The following is a 24,234-nucleotide window of genomic DNA, read 5'->3' on the forward strand; positions in this document are numbered from 1 at the left end:
CTCCCAGACCGACCGCAATTTATCAAGGGAAGGGGAGCAGTGGGTAACTAGCATTTGATATATGTTAGATATTTATTTGGTTTCTAATTCCCCCATGAATAACTTAGCTTCCAGGGGGCTGAACTCTGGCAAAGAAGTCAAGCCCGCTATTGCAGGGGTCAGGGCGTGTCGGAGCTGTAAGTATCTAAAGAATTGAGATTGGGGCATATCATATTCATCCCGCAGAGCCTGAAAGGACTTAAGGACCGAGCCCTTCATGACGTGGCCCAGCGCCGAGACGCCGATAGCATCCCAGCCATCAAAACCTCGCAGGGAAGCCAGAGCCGGTAACCTCCCATTGTGCCACAGCGGGGTCTCCCCCGTCAGTCTGTTCCACCATCTCATATGTCGGAGCGCGTCACGCCACACCCGGAAGACTGTCTGAGTGACCACTGGGAGCCTCTTCCGGATGACCGCCGAGTATAAGATTGTATGGAGCATGTTCGGGTCCATCAGATATCTCTCTAGGGCATAGGTCGGGTCGCCTCGATTCTCCCGTACCACCATTCGTTGAGGACCAGTAGGTGGGACGCTTGATAGTAGGACTGGACATCGGACGTGGCCAGCCCCCCACAGTAGGTCGAGAGGAAGCAGGTGCAGAGTGCCACCCTCACTGCCCCCCCCCCAGTCCACAGGAACCGACCCAATGCCGAGTTCACTTGTCTAAACCACTGCGGTGAAATAGGGTACGGATGGTTTTGAAGTTGGTACAGAATACGGGGTAGAGCGACCATCTTAAAGATGGCAGAGCGTCCATAGACATTCAAGGGCATTCTGGACCAAATTTGCATGTCCGACCGTATTCTATCCCACACGGGTAGCACATTGCGGGACCACGACACCCCCGGCACATCTGTCAAAAAGACGCCTAGATATGTAAGGCCTCCCGCCGCCTCTTGAAGGGCCGAAGCCCAAGGTGTGGAAAAGTAAATTTTGCCATGTTCTGTGTCCCTACGTGTCCCCCATCTTATGTTGTATGTGCATGATTAATATGCATATGTATTCCCTTATGATCGATTAAAGACGCAATTCTAGTTGTGTCCAACTCTAGTATGCCAGTTTCCAGTTCTCGTGATAGCTACGAGTATTAGGCCTATGTAAAGTTATGTTGCCACGTTTCACAGTGTGCACGTTATTTCATTGTAAAGTCCCCGTTTCTAGGCCTCAAAAGGGCCCGGACTCAGATTCAGTTCCTGTCTCCTAAACCCTCTCCGAGGAGCGATACAGCCCCCACCTGTATCCCTGACCCTTCACTTACTTCATGCCTCACAGTGCCCGGCTCGGCCTGGCTCTGCCTGCCAGTCTGCCAAGAGTATGTTATGATTCTAGTTATCAGTCCAGCCCTCCTTCTCTGCATTCCTAAGCTACTGAATCGCATCAATAGTTTCAGTCATCGTCTAGCCTTTACGTCTCCATGTAAGAGAAATACTGTATTTATGGTCATTTAATATTCCTCAACACACACTACATGTAGAATAATGCATGCACCAGTCTTAGTGTCTGTTAGCCTTTGCCCTGATAACTTTTGGATTCCATCAACATGTTCTCTAAACATCAGATACTAGATAGTGTTTAGGTACATGTCGCTCCGACTCTCCAGACTTCAGTCTCTCCTTCTAGCGCAGAAGTCATAGCCCCCAGCTTCTCCTAGTAATACGTCATTGCCAGTTTGCGCGCACCACTAGGTCAGAGGTCCCGGCTCCTTAGGTAGCCCCCTCCATGTTTCCGCCCCATTTATGACATATTCTGTTACGTTTACATCACATGTCTATGTACACGCCTCTTGTTACACCTACTTTCTGCCTTATCTTTCGCGACTGCTACAAACCCCACCCACTGCTACGCCTACTGTATGTACTGTAATGCAATTGTTTTAGTATATATACTTGTGTACTGTTATTAAAGTTAGCGCGCTCATTCCAGATCCTGCCCGACAGCTGTCGGGGCCCCCCTGCCAGGCTAGCCATCCCAGATCTTGCCCGTGCAGGTTGTCCTGTTCCTGTCCTTTATGCTGTATTAAAACCTGCAAACTCCTACTACCTCGAATCTTGACTCTTATTTATTGAGCTATCTGTTATTGTTATGTCCAGTCAAAAATAGAGGTATTATTTATTTATTTATTTACCACATAATGGCGCCCGAACAGGGACTTGCCCTTTCCCCACGCGCCGGAGAAGCCACGCAAGCCCCCTGATCCTCTGCAGCCGTGACGGAACCATACCGTGCACGTGCAGATATTTCTGCTTCAAGTATCCCTCAGGCCCACGGAGGAGACGGAGGTTGCGGTCCAGCATCCAGACGAGGCGGTGGAGGAACGCGGCGAGTCCCGACCAGAGCCCAAGCCGAGAGTCCAAGGTCCGAGGTATCCGGAGGCCCACCCGTAACTGAAGAGAAGTTTGTCCGTCCGTCGTCGTAGCAGTCTAGTCCAGTCCGAGGCCTTCCGTTCTTGCTGCCCGGTGAGTACCGTTGCTGGGGTAGTATCTAGACAGGGTCAATCTAATTGTCTCTGGTCCGTGGGTTTGGGTACACAGATCCAACACGAAGTGTTCACTTGTCTCTTTATGAGACCGGTAAGTTTCGTACTGTTTTAACAGTGCATCTAGTTTCTGTTCTAGCCCGTTCTGTTCTCGAGAAATTCATGTATTCTGTTTTCAGTATTCCAGGTAGTGTTTTGTCCGAACTGTTATCCTAAATGTCATTCATGTATTTCAATGTCGTGGTATGAATGTGTTGTTTAGTAATCATCGTGTTCATTGTGTATTGTATTGTGTCTAGACTCCAGCCCAGTCATGCCATTGTTTTCCAAGTTACGTCAGTTAAAAACTAGAAAAGGTCTGTTAGAAGAAGCAGTTCCTGTCCCGCCTAGGGACAGTCCAGGTCATTTTATGTATCAAAAGCATGGCATAAGTGCCATATTATATCTAGATTTATGGGTGGAGTACACCAAACAGTTAGAAGAAAAGTATAGATGGCCCGTATCGGGTACATGGGATGCCGAGTGCATCATGCGAGTAGAAGAAGTATTATGGAAAAAGAAAGCCAGACAGTCACAGAAAGATGCCATCGAGTTATGGCGCAAAGAATCTCATAAAAGAACCGAAAAAGAAATCAGAAAGTCAGAATTAAGTAGAGAATCCTTAGAAAAAGCCCAAGAAAAGGAACTAATCGAAATAGGTGAACGAGTTAAAACCGAACAGTCAGACAGGCAGAGAAATGCCCTTATTAAGGGTATGTACCCTCTTCTTGCCGAGGACTTGCCAAAAGGAACCCCGGAGGCATCCAGTAATTTTCCGCCATCCTTAGTTCCGACCAAGCTACGTCACAAACCGACCGCAGCTGATATTTTTCTCTCGTCCTACTTGGACGACACAGTCCCAGAATATGCAAATCCTGCTCCGCCTGCTCCTGTAAATAATGTAATTCCTGCTCCTCCAGTCACCGGGGCACCTGTTACAGCACCTGTTACGGTACCCCCGGTCCAGCCTACATTACAAGTACCCGCTACACTGGTCACTCTGCCAGCACGAAGGGTATCAGTCGACGATTCCAGTTTAGGGGCCGCGGGAGGAGGTCCTCCGGGAACCCCGCCGGCACACAAACGTGTAACGTCAGTCGAGTTACATGAACGTGCGTTACAGCGTACGCCCAAACATCAGTCCGTTGCAGATATCAGGCGAGCTCTTACCGAATGCCGTTATGATCCGGTCCCAGGTGATGATAGTATGGTTATATATTCATTACGTGTAAGACGGGTGACCGAGTATTTGGACACCCTACCGAATATGAAAGAAGATCTAGACAGAATATATCGTTTCATTCGTACAGGAACAGATTCAGAAAGTATTGGTGAAGTCATGTCTCACAGAAAATCTGAGATCCAGTTCATGCTGTTAAAGTTTCTGATCAATTGTTTAATTAGGGAACAAGATTCCCCGACTAAAGATCCGACCGAAATGAAAATTCTGACAAAGTGGAGTGATAATATAGCCGAGGGTAAGCACAAGACACTCAGTAGTATAGAAAATCCGTAAAGAAATAATAATGTTACACGAGAAACGCAAGGCAGCACAAGTAAGCGAGAAAGAAAATGACTCTTCTACTGAAGAGGTAGACGACGAGAATCCTTCCAGAATAGCGTATGTAGGTAGAACTAGACTTTCCGACCGACATTCACGTCTAGAACACAAGAAAGTTATCTCTCCTCCAGCACCAGAACAAGGTTCTCTAGAACAAGTATTTCAAGCTACCGATCACATTCTGAAATCACGAATCGGTTATAGTGAACTTAGTACCATGCATGAACAAGAACTAGCCCGATCAGCAGTCCGATGGGCTACTGATTCTACCACTTTTCCAGACGAAATAGTGGCACAAATGTTTCTGAAACTGCCCCCAGCCGAGCAGCGACTGGTGGGTATATATATGATCCAACACCTCATTACTCTGTATGAGGGTCAACATTCTGATCCAGGTCCGTTACATGATGTCCTGAACGAGTTACTCCAGTGTAGATGGAAAGGTTTAGGCACCGATTTAATTAGTGTCATTATAGAACAGCGCCACAAATATAGAACGTTCCTAAATCCGCATTTTGTTCATGTCTCACCTCCAGAAAGTAAACCGTTTTATATAGACAGACAGCATCCGTTACGAGAAGTACACCCAGTTAGGACACCAGCTGGTGAAATGCAACGAGTATTTGTTTACACCCCGATTACTAAGATGGAACTCTTAGAAATGAAGAAGTTAATTCCCTGTCACGACAAAGATCCAGCAGGGTTCCACCGTGAATTAAAAGACATGCTCCGTATGGGAGAATACACGTATCCAGATATAATTAAAATGTTAAAGGTCCTGTTGCCTGCGGGCATATATGAAAAACTCAAGGAAAAAGAATGGGAGGTGGGAGAGAAAAAGATAGATTGGGCAGCTCTAGAAGCTGAAGAAAATACACGTGTATCAGGTACCGGTCTAGGAGATAAATGTAAAGAATTACCTGAACTGTTAATACAAGTTTTGCCAAGATTACTAGCCACGAAAAAGGAAGACTGGGATGCAATCTCAGCCTGTAAACAGAAACCAGACGAAGATACTAGTGATTTTTATTCTAGGTTTGAGAAATGTTTTAGTATTAATAGTGGTTTGAAGACGAGTAGTGAGTCATACCCTCATCTTTTTGTTACTAAACTAGTCGAGAATTCAAGTCCACAAGTTAAAAACCGAGTTTTGAAAGTCGAAAGTACCTGGCAAGCTAATACTCCGTCCCAAATGTTACAGATGCTTCAGTATCACCAGAATAGAATCAGAGAAGAGCAAGAACACGAGAGAAGACGTATGAAAGACACGAAAATGAAAGTACTAGTTGCACAATCTGTTCCACAAGACAGTCAGAAGAGGGGTCCGAATCAAGCCAGTCATCCTGCAGCTCCCGTTAAAGGGACATGCAATTATTGTAAACAGCCAGGTCATTTTATAAACGAGTGTGCAGTTCTGAAACACAATATAGCCACTGGTAAAACTAAAGAAAGACCACGTCCGCCTAGACAAGAACAAGTTTCACAGACTTCCCAGCCACAGAATGCACAACAGACAGTTCCAGTACCGCAGCCTATCGCTGCAACACAGCATGTTACACAGCAGATGTACCAGTATGCACAGACAGAGTATCCAGAGTATCAAGCGTATTCATGAAACAGCCTAGAGAGGGAGGTAGGCTTGCCTCTCATCGAGATTCCTGTAGATCAAGAAGGTCCCTATGTTCACAGTCAAGTATTAGGGAAAGACAGAAAGTTTCTGATTGATACAGGGGCAAGTAGGACGACTATTAGTCATGACGAGGTTCCAGGGGCTCCGCTCTCAGGCTCTAGAAATGTTTCCCTTGGATTTTCAGGAAAGCCTATTGTAAACGAGATATCAAAGCCAGTTACTCTAGAAGTTGGTCCATTGTCCCGAACTACTGATCTATTACTTACGAAGTCATGTCCAGAAAATTTGTTAGGCATTAAGACATTGAAAGAATTAGGTGCAGTTATTTGTTGTTCCCCAGAGGGAATACGTTTGTTTTTACGTGACTTCAAGGGTCACTATGTTGTACGAGATTTTGATCCAAGATTGTCTAATGTTCCGCAGCATCTATGGGCACAAGGTCCAACTGATGTTGGTTTTATGCAAATCACACCCCATCGTGTGACTCTCAAACAAGGTGTAGTGTTACCACGAATCAGACAGTACAGATTGCCACCTGAGGCTGTAGCAGCCTTATCCAAAATTATTGACGAGCTCATAGCTCAAGGAGTGGTTGTAGAAACTGACTCCAATGTATGTAATTCTCCTATCATTCCAGTCATGAAACGTACTGATCCAAATGCACCCCCAGTATATCGATTAGTGATTGATCTTCGAGAACTCAATAAATGTATCATTCCCCAGTATCCAGTTGTTCCAGATATCTCATCCCTATTGACAGCCATTGATTCTGAGGCAATATTTTTTACAGTAATAGACCTCAAGAATGCATTTTTCAGTGTCCCCATTCATCCAGACAGCCAGTTCCTTTTCGGATTCTGTTTAAATGGAAGGAGCTATAAATTTACACGAGCTCCTCAAGGTTTCACAGAAAGTCCTAGTATTTACAGTCAAGCACTTAAGAGACAACTAGACAATATTCACATGCCAACTGACACTGCCCTGCTCCAGTATGTCGATGATCTACTGATCACAGCCCGTTCTGAACGTGACTGCGAGCGAGCGTCACTTACAGTTCTGTATTTCCTGGCCGAGATGGGGCATAAGGTGTCCCCTTCGAAGCTTCAATTCTGTGTCCAGCAAGTGGTCTACTTAGGACACTTACTGTCCAAGAGGGGTAGGCAGTTGACACCTGACCGTATCCAGTTAATAGCGAGTCTTCCTCAGCCCAAGACCCAGAAGGAGGTACGTGCTTTTATCGGCCTCACTTCCTATTGCCGACAATGGATTCCTCAGTATGCATTTCTAGCCAAGCCACTGATACAGTTAACGACACAGGAGGCAGCCGTATCGACTGTCCTCCCTTGGACATCTGAACATACACTTGCTTTTAATGAGTTGAAGAAAGCCTTATGCCAAGCTCCTGTTCTAGCAACACCGAACTACAGTAAGTCTTTCACGCTTTTTGTCACAGAACGTGATGGTACAGCCTTATCTGTTCTCACACAAGATCAAGCAGGACAATACAAGCCTTGTGCCTATTTTTCGAGCACACTAGATCCAGTAGCCCAGGCGCTGCCTGCGTGCCTCAAGTCAGTTGCAGCCACAGCACTAGCTATCAGACAAAGTGATTCTATAGTATTAGGACATTCCTTGACAGTACAAGTTCCACACTCCGTGGAAGTTCTTTTAAACCGAACACAGACCCAACACTTGACAATTGCACGTTTAACAGGTTATGAATTGACACTGTTCCAGCCACACATAGAAATCAGACGCTGCAACGTTCTAAATCCAGCTACACTGTTACCGTCAGTTACTTCAAATCCTGCCACACATGACTGTGTGGAAGTAGTTAACACTATGACAAAGCCAAGACAAGATCTGACAGATATTCCATTACCAGATCCCGACCTGACACTTTATGTGGATGGTTCATGTATGAGAACAAGGACAGGAGAACTAGTAGCCGCGTATGCAGTGACTACTGAGACTGAAGTTATTGAAACACACCGTATTGACACCCTGTCTGCTCAGGCAGCAGAGCTAGTCGCTCTGACACAAGCCTGCATACGTGCCAAGAACCTGAAAGTTAATATTTACACAGATTCACGCTACGCATTCGGAGTCGTACACGACTTTGGAGTGCTCTGGCAGGAGAGAGGTTTCATGACTTCTCATGGAACCAAGATTCAGCATGGTCTCCTGATTCAAGCTCTGTTAGATGCAATACATTTACCGACATCTATCGCTATCATGAAGTGCAAAGCACATACGAAAGTCACTGACATTATTTCCCAAGGTAATGATCTAGCAGATCGAACAGCCAAACTCACAGCTCAGACTCCAGACACTCCAGTTAGCAAGACACCGACATCCACTCTAGAACAGACTACTTGTATGACAGTTAAGGACCCTACCCAAGATGTCATAGATATCCAGTTACATGCTACTCCCGAAGAAATTAAGAAATGGTCCGAACAAGGAGGGGTCCAGACAGATCAGGGATGGTTGACGAAGGGTAGAGCCACATGGTTTCTCCCCGACTCAATGGTTCAAGTCATTATCAATACCGCACATAGTCCTGCACACCTAGGAGAAAAAGCCATGTTAGACAGTATCCAGAACATTTGGTTTAACAAGCATTTACGAGCTGCAGCCAAGCAGAAAGTCCGTACTTGTATGATATGTTGTCAATTCAATCCAGGTAAAAGTGTCCCGGTGGAACAAGGTGGATTCCAGCCCCCTGACCACCCTTTTGAAGTCCTCCAGATGGATTATATTCAGATGGAGCGATGTCGAGGTTTCAAGTATGTCCTTGTAGTTGTATGCGCTTTGTCCAGGTGGACAGAAGCATATCCAGTCCCAGATTACACAGCCGCGACCACTGCCAAGCAGCTGGTTCTTGAATATTTCCCCCGCTATGGACTCCCTAGGGTCGTGTATTCTGATAACGGCCAGCCATTCTCATCTGAATTAATGAAGCACGTTTCCCTTTTGTTAGGGTACCAGTGGAAGTTCCATTGTGTACGCCATCCAGAAGCAGCCGGTCTCGTAGAGAGACATAATCAAACCTTGAAAATCCGCATTGCCAAAATCTGTCAAGAAAAAGGTGTAGACTGGTTAGTTGCCCTGCCAGTCGCCCTGTTCTATATGCGCATGGTCGCACATTCCAGATCAGGTCTGTCCCCTTATGAGGTCGTATTCGGCCGCCCCCCGAATGTATGGGGTACACCTAGACCCCGAAGTATTACAGATGTTTCCAGTAATATGCTGACAGATTACCTAGCTTCCTTGAGGTCTGCCCTACACTCTTGTCGTTCACAGGTTGCCGCTGCATTTCCCGACAATACTGAAGTCAAGCCACACGAGATCCTTCCCGGCACCCTGGTCCTCGTCCGCAATTTTGATCGTTCAAGTCCGCTGGAGCCTCGCTGGAAGGAGCCGAAGTTAGTCCTTCTAACCACCCGTACTGCCGTCAAGTTGGAAGGCAGGAAGGGGTGGGTGCATCTGTCACACGTCAAGAAATTTCACGGACTAAAAGCTGTTTCCAAGAACATTTCCAAGGATTGTCAAGATTTTAAAGACTGCCAAGATACTATTCTTAAGGACTGTCCCGCAAATGACATTGATATCAAGCCCTCCCTGTTAGAGAAAACTCCGCAGCAGGAGTATAAAAGTAAGCTACGGTCTAGTAAAATAAGTCAGCCAGTTTAATTGTCTAAGTCCTCCCCTAGGTGAAACGGTTAGACAGGTATCTGACATGTATGAAATAGACCCCCATAGTGAGAGAGTTAGTCAAAACTCAATCCGATGTATCGTTTTTCTAAGTTTTATATTGTTTTTAAGCTTAATGGTTACCTGCACGAGTTATGCATTTCATTTATGTTTTCCAATTTCTCATGTAAATAAGTCTTCTAATGCTACAGTAGAGCACACGTTTAGTGATCTACCTCCTCACGAGCTATCCTATCGTCTTGCTATGCGCAACAATACATTTATCAGAATGCTACACTATTCACACCAGACCAGCAATGCCACTAATTGTTGGGTGTGTGGTCGACTCCCCCCTTTCCAGACACCGAAGGGAGTTCTGCCACTCTTTCCTTATCCATTTTCACATAATGGTTCGTGTGGAGCGTGGTCCACGTTAACGTCATCCTCAACTGATATGTCCCTTCTGAACAGTACATGTTTTCCAGACAAGCAAGGTCTTTCCCATAGAACAGGGTTAGATCTAGAAAATGAAGTTTATAATTTAGGTAATTATTCTTCGAATTTTATGGTCCTGAATATTCAGTCTGATCCTACTCCAGACTTACCTGCTATTTCAGTACTACCAGTCAAAGGTGAATTATGTGTCAGAAATAATGGTTCCGCACATGTAGGACATAGTGATTGTACTACTACTGTCGAGTATAGTGACAGTGGGAAATCTATTTTCAAAGCTTCACGTCATTCTTATTTTGTTTGTGGTCAGACCGCATATGTTCGTCTGCCCCTCGATTGGGATGGAACATGTTACATTGCCTTTCTACTGCCACCAGTTTTCCTAGCCCCATCTGATTATCATAGAAACACGCATCTAGTACACGTTAGACATAGAAGAGAGATCGAGTCCCCGATTGTCGATCAAACTGAAACTGCTCTAGAACAGTATACAGATTTCAATAGAGGATTCTTTTTCTTTATAGGACCTATCCAGAATAGTAAGTTAATCCGTAGATTAACCAGAACCCTTGAGGCAGTAGTGAATGAGACTACTTCTGCTCTAGGTAACTTAACCGAAGAGCAATCTGCTATGAGATTTGTCGTGCTCCAAAATCGTCTCGTTCTTGACGTCATACTGGCCGATAGAGGAGGAGCATGTAGAGTCATCGGATCTAGTTGCTGCATTTTCATTCCTAATAACGCGCCATCTGTTTATTCAGCTATAACCAGACTTCATAAAATTGCCCATCAGTTACACCAGAATCCAGGCACCTGGACATGGTCCGGTTGGTTTTGGAGTATAATTTCTGCCTGGGGATGGAAAGTATTGTCCTTTCTAGGTATTGCAGTAGCGATCATATTCAGTTGCTGCCTCTGTATACAATGTGGCCCTGCGATTTGCGGCGTTTGTGCTACATCCTGTATTCCTAGTCCTAAGTCCCGTTCCAAGACAATTCGAGACGAGCAAATGATACTGTATGAAATGATAGATGGTATCATGAATATTGATGTTTCCTGATGGAAACGTAGTGACAAGGAGGGAATGTGGAAAAGTAAATTTTGCCATGTTCTGTGTCCCTACGTGTCCCCCATCTTATGTTGTATGTGCATGATTAATATGCATATGTATTCCCTTATGATCGATTAAAGACGCAATTCTAGTTGTGTCCAACTCTAGTATGCCAGTTTCCAGTTCTCGTGATAGCTACGAGTATTAGGCCTATGTAAAGTTATGTTGCCACGTTTCACAGTGTGCACGTTATTTCATTGTAAAGTCCCCGTTTCTAGGCCTCAAAAGGGCCCGGACTCAGATTCAGTTCCTGTCTCCTAAACCCTCTCCGAGGAGCGATACAGCCCCCACCTGTATCCCTGACCCTTCACTTACTTCATGCCTCACAGTGCCCGGCTCGGCCTGGCTCTGCCTGCCAGTCTGCCAAGAGTATGTTATGATTCTAGTTATCAGTCCAGCCCTCCTCCTCTGCATTCCTAAGCTACTGAATCGCATCAATAGTTTCAGTCATCGTCTAGCCTTTACGTCTCCATGTAAGAGAAATACTGTATTTATGGTCATTTAATATTCCTCAACACACACTACATGTAGAATAATGCATGCACCAGTCTTAGTGTCTGTTAGCCTTTGCCCTGATAACTTTTGGATTCCATCAACATGTTCTCTAAACATCAGATACTAGATAGTGTTTAGGTACATGTCGCTCCGACTCTCCAGACTTCAGTCTCTCCTTCTAGCGCAGAAGTCATAGCCCCCAGCTTCTCCTAGTAATACGTCATTGCCAGTTTGCGCGCACCACTAGGTCAGAGGTCCCGGCTCCTTAGGTAGCCCCCTCCATGTTTCCGCCCCATTTATGACATATTCTGTTACGTTTACATCACATGTCTATGTACACGCCTCTTGTTACACCTACTTTCTGCCTTATCTTTCGCGACTGCTACAAACCCCACCCACTGCTACGCCTACTGTATGTACTGTAATGCAATTGTTTTAGGATATATACTTGTGTACTGTTATTAAAGTTAGCGCGCTCATTCCAGATCCTGCCCGACAGCTGTCGGGGCCCCCCTGCCAGGCTAGCCATCCCAGATCTTGCCCGTGCAGGTTGTCCTGTTCCTGTCCTTTATGCTGTATTAAAACCTGCAAACTCCTACTACCTCGAATCTTGACTCTTATTTATTGAGCTATCTGTTATTACTATGTCCAGTCAAAAATAGAGGTATTATTTATTTATTTACCACAAAGGACCTAGGACTCCGTTGTCCCCCAGGACCCACAATTTCGATTTCTGCACATTTAGCGTGAGACCAGACACCTCGCCGAAGATACGCATTATATCAAGGACCCTAGGACTCGATCTGTTCAGGTCCGTAAGAAAGAAAAGAACATCATCGGCATAAAGCGCGATTCTGTCGGACGGACCCCCCACCCATTCCACGCCGCGCATCTTCGCGTCTATCCTCACCCAAGCTGCCAGCGGCTCCATTGCCAGGGCAAAACGGTAAAGCGAAAGAGGGCATCCCTGCCGGGTACCTCGGCCTATAAGGAATGAGCTGGAGACCGCCCCCGCTACCCTCACCGCCGCTGTCAGGTCTGTATATAGTAAATGAATGTAGGACAGGAAACGCGGGCCCAGATTGAGGCGGAGAAGAAGCGCCCGAAGATACGACCAACTCAGTGAATCGAATGGCCTATCTATATCTGCTAGCAGAAGGGCCGCTGGGATGTCTGCCGCCCGCGCCGCCTCCACCACTAACTACGCGCGTCGAATGTTATGCCTCGTCGCTCTGTGAGGCATGAAGCCGGCTTGGTCCGGATGGACCAAGTCCGTGATGTAGGGGAGAAGGCGGTTCGCTAATGCCTTTGCTAAGATTTTCGCTTCAAAGTTAAGCAATGAGATCGGACGATACGACTCAGGGCGTTCCGGCGGCCTCCCAGGCTTGCAAAAGACCACCACCTCTGTGTGTCGCCAGTCTGCCGGCAGCCGCCCACAGTCCCTGGCCGCCTCCAGAGCCTTCCTGTAGCGCATCCCTAGTTGGAGATGAAACGTTTTCAAAAATTCGCATGGGAAGCCGTTAGGCCCAGGGGCCTTGCCAGCATTCAGCTCACCCAGAGCCTCTCCCAGCTCCTCAGCCGACAACGGGAGGTCCAGTCGGGCACGACCTTCATCCGAGAGCGCCCGGGGCGGGAGATCCGCTAGAAATCTGTCGATCTCTTCCGCCGTGAGGGACTCCCGGGGGGCGTATTGTGTCGCATAATATTGAGCAAAGGTCTCAGCCAGGGCCTCGGGGGCCGTTATAGGGTCACCCGTTCCGTCTCGGAGTCCCGGCAGGGACTGGGCCTGAAAGGTATTTTGGCACAGTCTGTACAGCATCGTGCTGGATTTGTCCCCTATTTATAAATTCTACTCTGTGTAGCCAGCCAGAATTGACGGGCCTCATCTAACAATAAGGAGGAGTATGTCTGCTGAAGATAAAGTAACTGCCTCGCCGCTCCCCTCCGATGTACATTCCGCCTCTCGGCTATGAACCTGGCTTGCCGCCTCTGCGATGGCCATCCTGCGGGCCCTACGATTCGCTGCGCACCACGCAATGTCTACGCCACGAAGCACCGGCTTCAGGGCTTCCCACAGGGTCATGGCATCAGTATCCGGGCCATCATTCTCTGTCAAGTAATGCGCTATAGCCTCCCTCATGTGTGACTGGTAGTCATCGCGTTGTAGATGCCACGTGGAGAGGCGCCAATGAAACTGCTGTCGCTTCGTACCTAAGAGCAGCGTCAACGATACCGGGGAGTGATCCGACAGACCCCTCGGAAGTATGGAGGTAGAGTCCACCCTCCCTATCCAGGGCCGAGGGAGGAAGAGGTAGTCAAGGCGAGAAAAGGATTTATGGACTGCAGAGACAAACGTGAATTTGCGACTACATGCATGCTGATATCGCCAGGCGTCCACCCAACCCATCCCCTGCACCATTCTGCTCAATTTGGTGGTGGCCTCAGGCAACTGACCGCCCCCGGGCCTACAGCGGTCCAGTCTCCCATTCATCACGTCATTCCAGTCACCGCCCACTATCATCAAAGCATGTGGGACTTCAGCCCAAACATCAAACAGTCGTTCTATCAGGGCTTCTTGCAGCGGGGGTGGAGCATACACACTGCTAAACACCATGGGCTCATCTCCCACCATTCCCTTGACCAATGCAAACCTGCCATGCACATCCAGCCATTGTGTCTCGTGCGTATACGGTACTCTGCGGTGTATCAAAATTGCAACACCTCTGGACCCCCTCGCAAACCCAGCATGGAACACCTGATCATATCCGTATCTACGTAGGCTAAGGGCTTTGGTGCCCATAAGGTGCGTCTCTTGTAGAAGTAGTACATCCGCCTTTTCTTTCTTCCCCATTCGTAAAACCGCACCCCTTTTAATTTTGTCAAGCATCCCTCTCACATTCCAGCTCAAAATGCGTAGCGAAGCTCGCGGGGGGTCCGCCCCCTGTCCATCAGCTGCCATCAACAGGCCAGAGCTTCAATCTGTCGGGCATCAGAGGCCACACACACACACACACACATACAATCCTCCAGGCTCCCGTGCACACCGTGCGTAAACTAGTCCTACCTACCCCCTCAGCACCTCCCCGACCCCCCCCACCCACCACCCCGCCAACCCTCCCCTGCCCTAAACTGTGCCAACAACCCCCCCCTCCAACTCCCCACCCCATACCTCAGCAACATTGAAGTACCTGTCGCGGTGCAGGCGATCTCGATTCTCCAACGGGAGGCCCGAGACCCACTACGCCAATGGATCCCACCCAACTACCCACTAAGTGTCGAACAACCCCCCAGCCTACACGTGGGAACGAATTCCGGGAGTAGGCCCGCTCTCTCATGAGCGTCTCCCGACCCATGATCCACCCACAAACAGTCATTCATATAGTTACAGTGCACGTGGCATGTCCGTAATCAGCATCTGCCCTTCCGTCGCCGTCATGGTGCCTCATCAACCCCTCGGGCCCGTAACATTAGCCAAGGACAATGCGGTAGAAGGTCTCAAGACTTTAAGGGGGAAGAGTCCGTCGCCTCAGCTTCCTCCGCCGTCTCTTCCTGGGGGGGTGGGCGCTTCTGGGAGCGCGACCTCCAGTTGCTCCTGCTGCGTGATCTGCGAGGCGTCTTCTGGGGCCCCGTCGTGGATGACGAATCCGAGCCCCTCCTCGGAGGGGTATGCACCTTGACACGCACCGTTTCGTCTGTCCACTCAAACACTTCCTCCGGAGAGTTAAAAAATTGGGTGCGAGATTGAAAGACCACTCTCAGACGGGCCGGATAGAGCAGGGCATATGGAATTTTCAGTTCTCGCAGGCGTGCTTTCGCTGCAGTGAAGGATTGCCTTTGCTGTTGGACCGGTTTGGTGTAGTCCGGATTTTATGGTTGTCAAACATGAGAGGGTCCTTGGCGCGAGCTTGTCGTAAGATGGTGTCCCTGTCATGATAGTTGAGCAGTTTGGCGATCACAGAACGGGGACGGCCCCCGTAGGTGGCTTCGGAAGAAGTGCACGATGTGCCCGCTCTATGACGAAGCAGCGCGACAGGGAGTCCGGTGGAAGCCATCCCTCTAGCCACTGAGTCAGAAAGGCCTCCATGTTTCCCTTCTCACAGTCCTCCGGAAAGCCCACAAAGCGCAAGTTGTTCCGTCTGGCCCGTCCTTCCGCGTCTTCCACCCGCAGCGCGAGACCCTTTTGGATCCCCTCCATGGCAGCCACCTTCTTCTTGAGGATCACTACGTCGTCTTCTACCTCCGTGATCCTGGTTTCAGTTTCCGTGATACGGGCGACCGCGTTACGCAGATCCTGTCGAAGCAGGGTTACATCGGCTCCGACCGCCCCCATCTTTGCATCCAGCATGTCCCTCAATTGCGGCCATCAGTGCCGCATTATCTGGTCCTGAGCCCAGGTGGCCTCCGGGGGCCCCGGCACCCCCACTCGGCCCCACGAATTTATCCATCGGGCCCTGCTTTGATGTGCCCCCGCTGTTGCCTCCTCTCGTCATTGCGCACGCGGGGCACAACGACCGTCCGCAAGGGAAGCCGGGGCTCAGAGGCACCCCCCACCGGCCACGTACTGTCCAAGGACCGGCACCCCCAACTGGCCCGAATTGGTCCGTGGCACCACTCTTACTCAGTCCAGGTTACTGTGCCAATGGAGTTGCGCCCCGCCACTACACACCCAAGAGTCAAGCTAATGTATCGGGGCAACGTGTTTGAGACAGCGTGTCAATAGGCGGCCATCCCCTCTGCCGCAGGGGCCACCGGAGGCGGCTCAGGTCTCCCACCGCGCCTCCTCGTGCAAAGTCCAAGGCGCCCTTGGGTTCCCGCCGCCAGCTAATTATTACACAGCCGCTCGTGGGGAAATCTTCTCCCAGCCAGTATCCCTCCCCACGGTCCGGCGCGACCGCCGAGTGATGGGACGCACCCCACAGGCACTCCGGAACCCAGGCCCCAGAGAGCCGGTTTCAAAATCGTTGGATGAAGCAGAGAGGGGGGGGGGAGAAAGGGAGGCGAAAGTGCGGCCGTCCCCTAATGCTCCAAGGCCTCCGTGCCCCGCGGCCCGAAATCGCCGCCGAATAGGACCGGGTGCGGCCACAGGAGCGTCCCCTCCCCCACCAGGCCGTACACCACACGGCCACCCCTTACCTCACCACAGTCGCTGTCTGGGCTCCGGTCTCGCCTCCTGCAAGCCGCCGATCACGCTCCTGCAATGGCCGTTCAGCCCCCAGCAGAATCAGCTAATCCCCAGCGGCAGCTCCACAGGTCTCGCGGTGGGGGCGGCACCTCTCGCCCCGCACTCCCGGCGTCTCCTCACTTCCCGGCGGGCCGCCCTCAAATCTAGTCCCTGGCGTCTGCGCTCGGTGCAGGCCTCACCACCTTCCCGGCTCCACGCGGCTGTAGGAGGCAGAAATTAAGCCGCCGGGGCTCCCAAATCGCCATCGGGGCGTACCATCCTGTGCCTGCGGACAGCCATACACTTTTGGGCGGATTCGGGTCGGGACTACGCAGGATATCTTGAAGGATATCTAATCGGCCGGACAGAGCTCGCTCAAGCCACGTCCGCCATGCTTGCCGTCTTGGCCACGCCCCATACTTTATTGATGCGGTCATCGCCTGAGTGTCCCAACTGAATCACTATAATACGATGTATGTTCAGAAAAACCCTAATGAAGTTTGCTTAAAAAAAAAAAAGGTACATCGAGACTAGAAAATTGTTTTGGGTCAAGGAAACTTTGAATAGGGGTATCTGGCACACTTTTTATGTGGCTTTTTCTAAAAAAAAAAGTCAAAGGGAACACAAGCATGGAAATAAGACACTTGCTTAAAGGTAACAAACTATGCCAACTTGTGGTCTCCACACTGAAGCTGTACAGCTAGGTATGTTGACTGTCAGGGCAGAAGATGGTACTGGCTGTAGAGTTCTGGTGTAGTTACAGCAGCTGTGCTCAGAGTTTTACCTCCCCTCCAAGAAGATTTGCAGCTGTATTATTGAGGATGGTAAGGCAAAGAGATTATTTGTTGGGAAAATTCATGGATTATAGAGCTCCTCATGAGTTTTCGGAGTTCTCCCTTTGCTCCTTGCCCACTGATGCTCTTTTGCGTAGTCTGCCCCTTCTTATCTTCAATTGTAACCTTACATATGGTACATAAATGCCATGTGACGGCAGCTTTTCTCTTCCCCTACTTCTGTCACTTGGCATCCACCTCTGTGTCCCATAACTCTTATAAGCCACTTAATTAATCACTGTACTGCCCTCTCATACCTGCCTCTTCTAATGGGTCATCTGACAACTAGTCTGCTGCCCTTGCTTCTGTGTCACTTACATACCGAGGCCATGCGTGTGCATCTTGACAACCCTAACCACTCCTCACACACTTTAGAAACATCTCTACTCCCGCCCACAGCTGTCTCTCGCATACCACCTGCAGCTGTTGCTGCTTATGTCTAACGTGGCACTTCTCTCTGCCATCTATACTTCTTTGTGCCACCTGAGAACCATGTCTCATCCCTGCCTCTATAAAGTATTTTGTCCATATGTGTTACCATACAGGCCCTATTGATGCCTTTTCCTTTGATGGTCATTAGGAATTCCAGTATAACCTGCCTCCAACTAAGTATGACATCCTTTCTGTATCAGAGATCCTCTTTATCCTTGTCCTTTCACTCTCCTCTGTGTTTTTCTTCAGTGCTCCCATTCTGTGCTGTATTCCCATGCCATGCCACCCTTTACAGTGCTTCACCCTCCCAGTACTCTGTTAGCCTACATTTCCATGCATGAAATTCCAGGCATCTCACTGCCATTCCAGAGCCAGGGAATTTCCTTTTGCGCCATACCACCTCCTCACTTTGGTCCAGCGCTTCATTGCTGAGCTATAAAACTGTGTTCCCTCTTGGAATTCATACACATATTTCCAATGTTACTTTCATTTTAGGAATGATGTATCTTGCCGGCTTGTGAAATATTCTTTAAAATTATAGCCCAGGAACCTTTTAACCTGTGCACCATTGAAAATGCACCCGTTTGGAGTAATCTTTAGAAAAGTTTATTTCACTGACAATTGTCCCACCCTTTCAGGTTGTTGTAAAGCCTATCATGGGTTGATCTGTATGCTTTAAAAGTGCAGCATTTCCAATTGGTTATTATTGCACTCCTCTCAGAATCTTTTTATTTGACTTCAGGTATTTCTGTAGTGTCAGAATTTCTTTTTCACATAAATATCTGCAATGGTATGTGCCAACCCCGGTTATTATTAGAAGTGTAATCATCTTCACAGTATTTCACTATCACTATCACTGTGCGCGTAGGTCAAACTCGCTGGAGTCTCTTTTTGTCCAATATTCAGGACTTTCCATAGTTACCTCCTAGCCACAGAACATGGGGTGTCAAACCACTTAAGTGCTGAATGGGGTTGATTAGGGACTAGTTTATGTAAGGATAATTTGATTTTAGAGCAAATATCTACAAAAGACCTAATCAAATCATCCCCTTTTATGTTTTTTGGACAAACATAAAATGAATAGTTTGAAATGATCGCGAATAAAAAGTTTTTAAAAGCCCCAAGACTCATCCCAGTTCCATACCAGCCTGAGCCCATCAGGAGTAGCAGCAATAGAGAACTAAAGCTTTGCAAAATGGTGAAAGTTAGGTAAAGGTGGAAGGAACAAGAGGATTGGGATCACTGTAAGGTGTGGCGATAGTCTCACACGATACACAATAGAGTAAAAAAAGTGACAAAAAGATGCAATCGATCACAGAGTGACTGCAATGTCCAAAAAAGGTAGAGACAGTACAACTACTGCTGACGTCATCAGAATTTAATGAGCAAGAGTGACTAGGTAAATGTTCGAGTTCTGACTCTTTTATCACAGTTGTCCAGTATAGGGCTTTCAATACCCATGACTGGTGACAAATAGAAATCCCAGGCTATAACTTATCAGTAAAATCCTGTAGAGAACCCGATGTGACCTTCTAGAATACAAACAATTAGAAATGTAAAATTCATCTAAACTTTTTGACAAAAATTGATAATTATCGTCATTATAAAAATGTACTAAGTCAAAGCAGAGGCTAACTGCTAATGTAATCCGAAAGCCTTGAATGAAGTTGCAATTACATTTAAAACCATCACATCACAAGGAGACAGAGGTGGAGCTACTGGTGCATACTCAAGGTAGGGCCTTTCGCAGTCATGGTTGGCATTAGTTGGAAAACAAGACTTTCATCTTGGCCTCTTACTTTTGTGCTTTCTAGGTTACAGGTACCCACAGTGACCTCAACACTAGAAATCCTCATGACAGAAAGACTAATTGTTAGACATAGTTGTTGATTAAATAACTGTAATGTTGACTAAGAGTCTTCAGACTGTGAGTATTACAGTCTCTCTGTTTGGGAAGGGAGTCCGAATTCTGAAGGCAACTGATGCAAATGTAAGCTACCATTTGAGAAAAATGAAAATAAACACCTAACTAATATACGAGTCTGTGTCGTCCTAGGAGGGAAAATCATAGCTCGCTACTTCCCATTTATCAACCTCTCAAAGCTGTCGTTTACTTGACATAACTGGAAGTGTGGGAAAGGACAGCAGGGATTTGAGGTCTGAAGGTACCGTCTGGAGTGTTTTGATGGGAAGGTCGCCAAAGTTTGATTGTGGACACCTGTAACTGCTTGTTGTCCCTTTAGTATATCGAAAAACTGGTGTTATTTTTCCAATGTTTAACTCTAGAGGGTATTGGATTATACCTTGCATAAAAGAATTAAACAATATTCCTCAAAATCTTTTCCAGAGTATGGCGCTTCTCATCCCAGCCTTTTTGTTTATTGGCTATGCGAACGGAATGGTCATGCTGGGAATTGGGCTGTTCCTGTACTCGATTGGTAAGTCCTTGTGTTAACCTTTAATGTTCAGGAAGTTTGTTGTCTGTGATAATTAAATAATGCAAATGTGACACACTAGCAGATCAGCACTTGACTATCTCTTCTGAAACTTTGTACTGCACAACCTGCTGCTAATGACTCAAGACCTATGGAAGATGACATGCAAGAAAATAAAAGTTCTAGGAGTCCTAACCAGCAGCTTGTGAAAGGCCAAACCGTATCAACCAAAAGGGGTGTGTTTTAACATATCGGAGAGAGAGAGGCTGCCTGGAACCTCACAAGCAGCCACATAGGTTTGCCTTTATACTTCTAGTAAAACACATTGATTATTTTTCCTTTTTAGGTTATAACTCTATTAAGTAATTAACTTGCATAACACATCATCATTGAAACATTTGTGTAAAACAGAATAGGGTCATTTCTGTCAATTGATGTGGCAGTCATATTGTATCATATAAATGATGAGCATACATTGGATAGTTACAGTAATCATGGTGCATGACCAATGCAGAATTGGGATTAAATCATGTAGATGATATTGCAGGAGGAAAGTAAATTAGATTGCTAAATACGCCTGGTTTGATATCTTTATAGCTAGGTATTGCAATATACACACATCTCCTTTATTCATTTTCAAACAACTTTACTTTTTGATAGAGAATACACCACATAGCTGCAATGGTATGAATGTGCACCACTCCAACTACATGGCAAGCCACAAACTGTACCCTACCTTTGTATGTCTTGGGACATCATCACACTTAAGCAACAGTGCACCTTTGGTCCTCAGTCATGATAGTAAAGGTTTCTCCTGTAGTGTAGCCATGGCACATGCAGAATTGCCAGCAACTGGTCTTCACTAGTTTTATAAATATACAAATGTGTTATAAGAGCATGATGATGTTCACAGATCTAAAAAATGGATAGAGAAAGGTGCTTTTTAGCAGTTCAGGGAGAAGAGGAAGTAGGGGGTTTCACTGCCTTTTGTTGGGAAAAGAACATGGATCATTTATTAAACCAGGGTCCCACTTGTGTGTGTTAAAAAGCATGTGGCCAGGTAGGTCAGTAAAGCGAGAGGAACACCTAGTCAAGCACTGTACGAAACAAGTACATTCCTAGATTTTTGCCGTGTTGGTTGTCCCTATGTGAGCACCTACATTATGCCACGCTGTGGTGATTTTGCCAGGCTCCAGTAGATCAATTATAGCGCTTTGACACTATGATGTACACAAAATTGGTGTACTTAGCAAGTCAGCTAGTGGACCTGTATACTATAATTACAGTAACATATGTATGCAATGTGTTGGGAAATGAATTTGAAGCTTTTGGAAATCATAATATGGGCTTTCATGTTTTTCAAGATGATGGACTGTCTATTGGAGATGTCAAGGTGACTGTTTCATTGTAGACTCTCTCACGTGAAAGACTGTCTGTGATCCTAGAGTACATATTCAGTATTACTGAACTGTGCAAAGACCAGCATTGTTGCCTGCAAATGGATGATAGCAGAATGCCCCAGTAAAATATGCAGCGAACACCCACAAGTTTGTAAGTTTAATATTTTGGGGCATCAAACAGTTTGTCGTTCCTCAGTGAACATCAAGCTTGTTTCATCTGAGAGCCAAATGTTCTTGCAGCTGAGTTAGGTTCCTCTTTGAGTAAGAGTTAACAGTTCGAAGTATTAAGCTGGCATAACCTACAGGCCTGCAAACACCACGAAATACAATGCACTCTGAGGAGAGGCATTCCTACAGTAGATAAAGATGTTGGACTGTGGAGAGCTGCAGTTTATTTGGACAGAAGTACGAAAGCTTCCCCATTTTGTAGAACAAATTAATACAAAAAAAAATTATGAGCAAAGTCGCAATAATTTTAGAGGGAGCAACTGTTCTGTCAGACCGATAAGCATGGTGGAAATACTTCCTCTTTGGTAAATCATGTGTCACTCATCCATAACTGATAACTGGTCTGAAAGCAAAATACTGTTCTCAATAGCAAACAGTTGCATTAAGTGAATAAACAAATCGACCAAGTAACTCGCTTTCCTTGATATTGGTTTCTAAAATAATATAAAAATATTAACAATATACTCACTTTTCTATCCTAAAACTTTAAAAATGCTTGAATACATACTGTTCAAAACAGAACTCGTTTCCTGTAGCTCTCCTTGGAACAAAGGTGTTTTTGTTAGTAAACAAAAATGTAAAACCTCTCTTTTGATTGTTTGTTATGGCAGCGTGTCATTGGTTTATTAACACTGTGGTGATAAGCTGTTGCCATGGTTTAGAAAAATACAAATAGAGTTAAGACACTTTTGATAGCATTCTCTAGATAGAGCTGGATGTTTACAATTTGTATTTCATCTCCATATAGAGGCATATATATAAACAGTGCAGACACCAATTAGTAGAGGGAAGTACATGTACTGTGTCATGACAACTATGGCTGCAGGACATCAATGGTTCTGGGAGAAAACACGTATGTGTGTCATCCATGCTAATGACATGATCACACTCCTGGAAGTAATAATGCCAGCGTGGAGGTCTGCGTTGTGTCCCTGTAAGTGATTGTAGATCTGCTCCTGCTTCACCTCAATCTGGCAGTGGATCATCAAGTTCCAGTCTAGTGGCAGCCATCTTTGTATGCGTGTCCCCTGGGGTGAAATGGTTTAAAAGGAACCGTGCAAAATTACACTTTTATGTTTAGGAATTTGCCAGCTAGGTGTGTTATGCCAGTCACCAGAAATGAATGACTAAGCCTGGCTTTGGGTTCAAAATCAGAGCAATTGCTTACTAAAATGTTTGCTGAATACGATATACCATAAACCTGTCAAGATGCACTGAACTCTAGTAAACAGCACTAATAACTCTAATTTCTGCATCATTTTATGTTGCTTCCAATCTCTTTATTTATTGACGCCCTAGGGGTTTCCTTTGTACTGTACATTGATAAGACAATATGTAATGAACTTTACTTTCACTAGGACTGAACTGTGCTGCTTGGCCTTATGATATCAAATATGTTATTTTAAATTTTTTCAGCTGCTGCCATTGTTGTGCCTTGTCTATCCACTATTGTAGCTACATATGGTAAGTTCAAATGGTTTATAACTTGTTTGGTGTTTCAGAGGGTCTCAGTAGTATCCAATAATCAATTCTGTTTCTTTCACCAAAATATATTGTGAATACATAATCTAGAATCCAAAGCAGATATTCCGTACTTATGTAGGTTGCTTGATGCATTGATGCTGATTTATAAACTAAGATGGTTTTAGTCTTTTTTTATTTATTTCCATTACCAGTGGTAATTTGAGTATAGCTTGTCAAATATATTGCTTTAATGGCCACAAGCCCATCACGCTGCATCTCCTACACCTTGATGTATTCATTTTACATATTCGCCGTATCTGAAAGAAATCAGAATATGTTGCACTTGTCAGTGGAAAAAGCAGTTGTGGGGGAGAACGAAAGGCCTCACAAAGTGTCATCCGAAAACCTATAGAAGGTAACTCCTCTCTTCAAAGTATGTTTCAGCTTTTACGCAGTCCGGCCCCATGCATCCCAACACAGGTCCATCTAGCTGCTTCAGAACAGGCAGCATCAGAACATCCTCTCGAACTCAGACAGAAGGTCTAAATCCCCCACCCATGGGTAGCTACTGCTTTACATTTTGAATATTTTCTATGAAGGTTCATGGGGTGCTTCCCTTGATAAAAAAGGTATAGTATTTGTCTTGTATACAGCCATGCGTTTGGCTGGGTAGGTTAGTGTCACACCACCTTCAGCATCCATCTAAAGGAGTTCCATCATCACTTCCAGTAGGGCTTTATTCCTCACCAGCTTCTCTTAGATGAAATTAAAGAGTAGTATC

At 46.4% G+C, this 24,234-nt stretch overlaps 1 protein-coding gene across 1 annotated transcript in view; it reads left to right on the forward strand.

Annotated features, from left to right (window-relative positions):
* The window catches only part of SLC75A1 (solute carrier family 75 member 1), a 182,601-nt gene that overhangs the window by 135,399 nt on the left and 22,968 nt on the right, over positions 1 to 24,234 (forward strand). Inside the window, exons 10-11 of the mRNA XM_078678564.1 lie at positions 20,274 to 20,364; positions 23,406 to 23,453. Coding sequence (XP_078534690.1) covers positions 20,274 to 20,364; positions 23,406 to 23,453 — 139 coding nt within the window. The remainder of the gene's footprint in view (positions 1 to 20,273; positions 20,365 to 23,405; positions 23,454 to 24,234) is intronic.

Source organism: Lissotriton helveticus, chromosome 2_2 (assembly GCF_964261635.1).
Source record: "Lissotriton helveticus chromosome 2_2, aLisHel1.1, whole genome shotgun sequence".
In the NCBI taxonomy this organism is placed as follows: domain Eukaryota; kingdom Metazoa; phylum Chordata; class Amphibia; order Caudata; family Salamandridae; genus Lissotriton; species Lissotriton helveticus.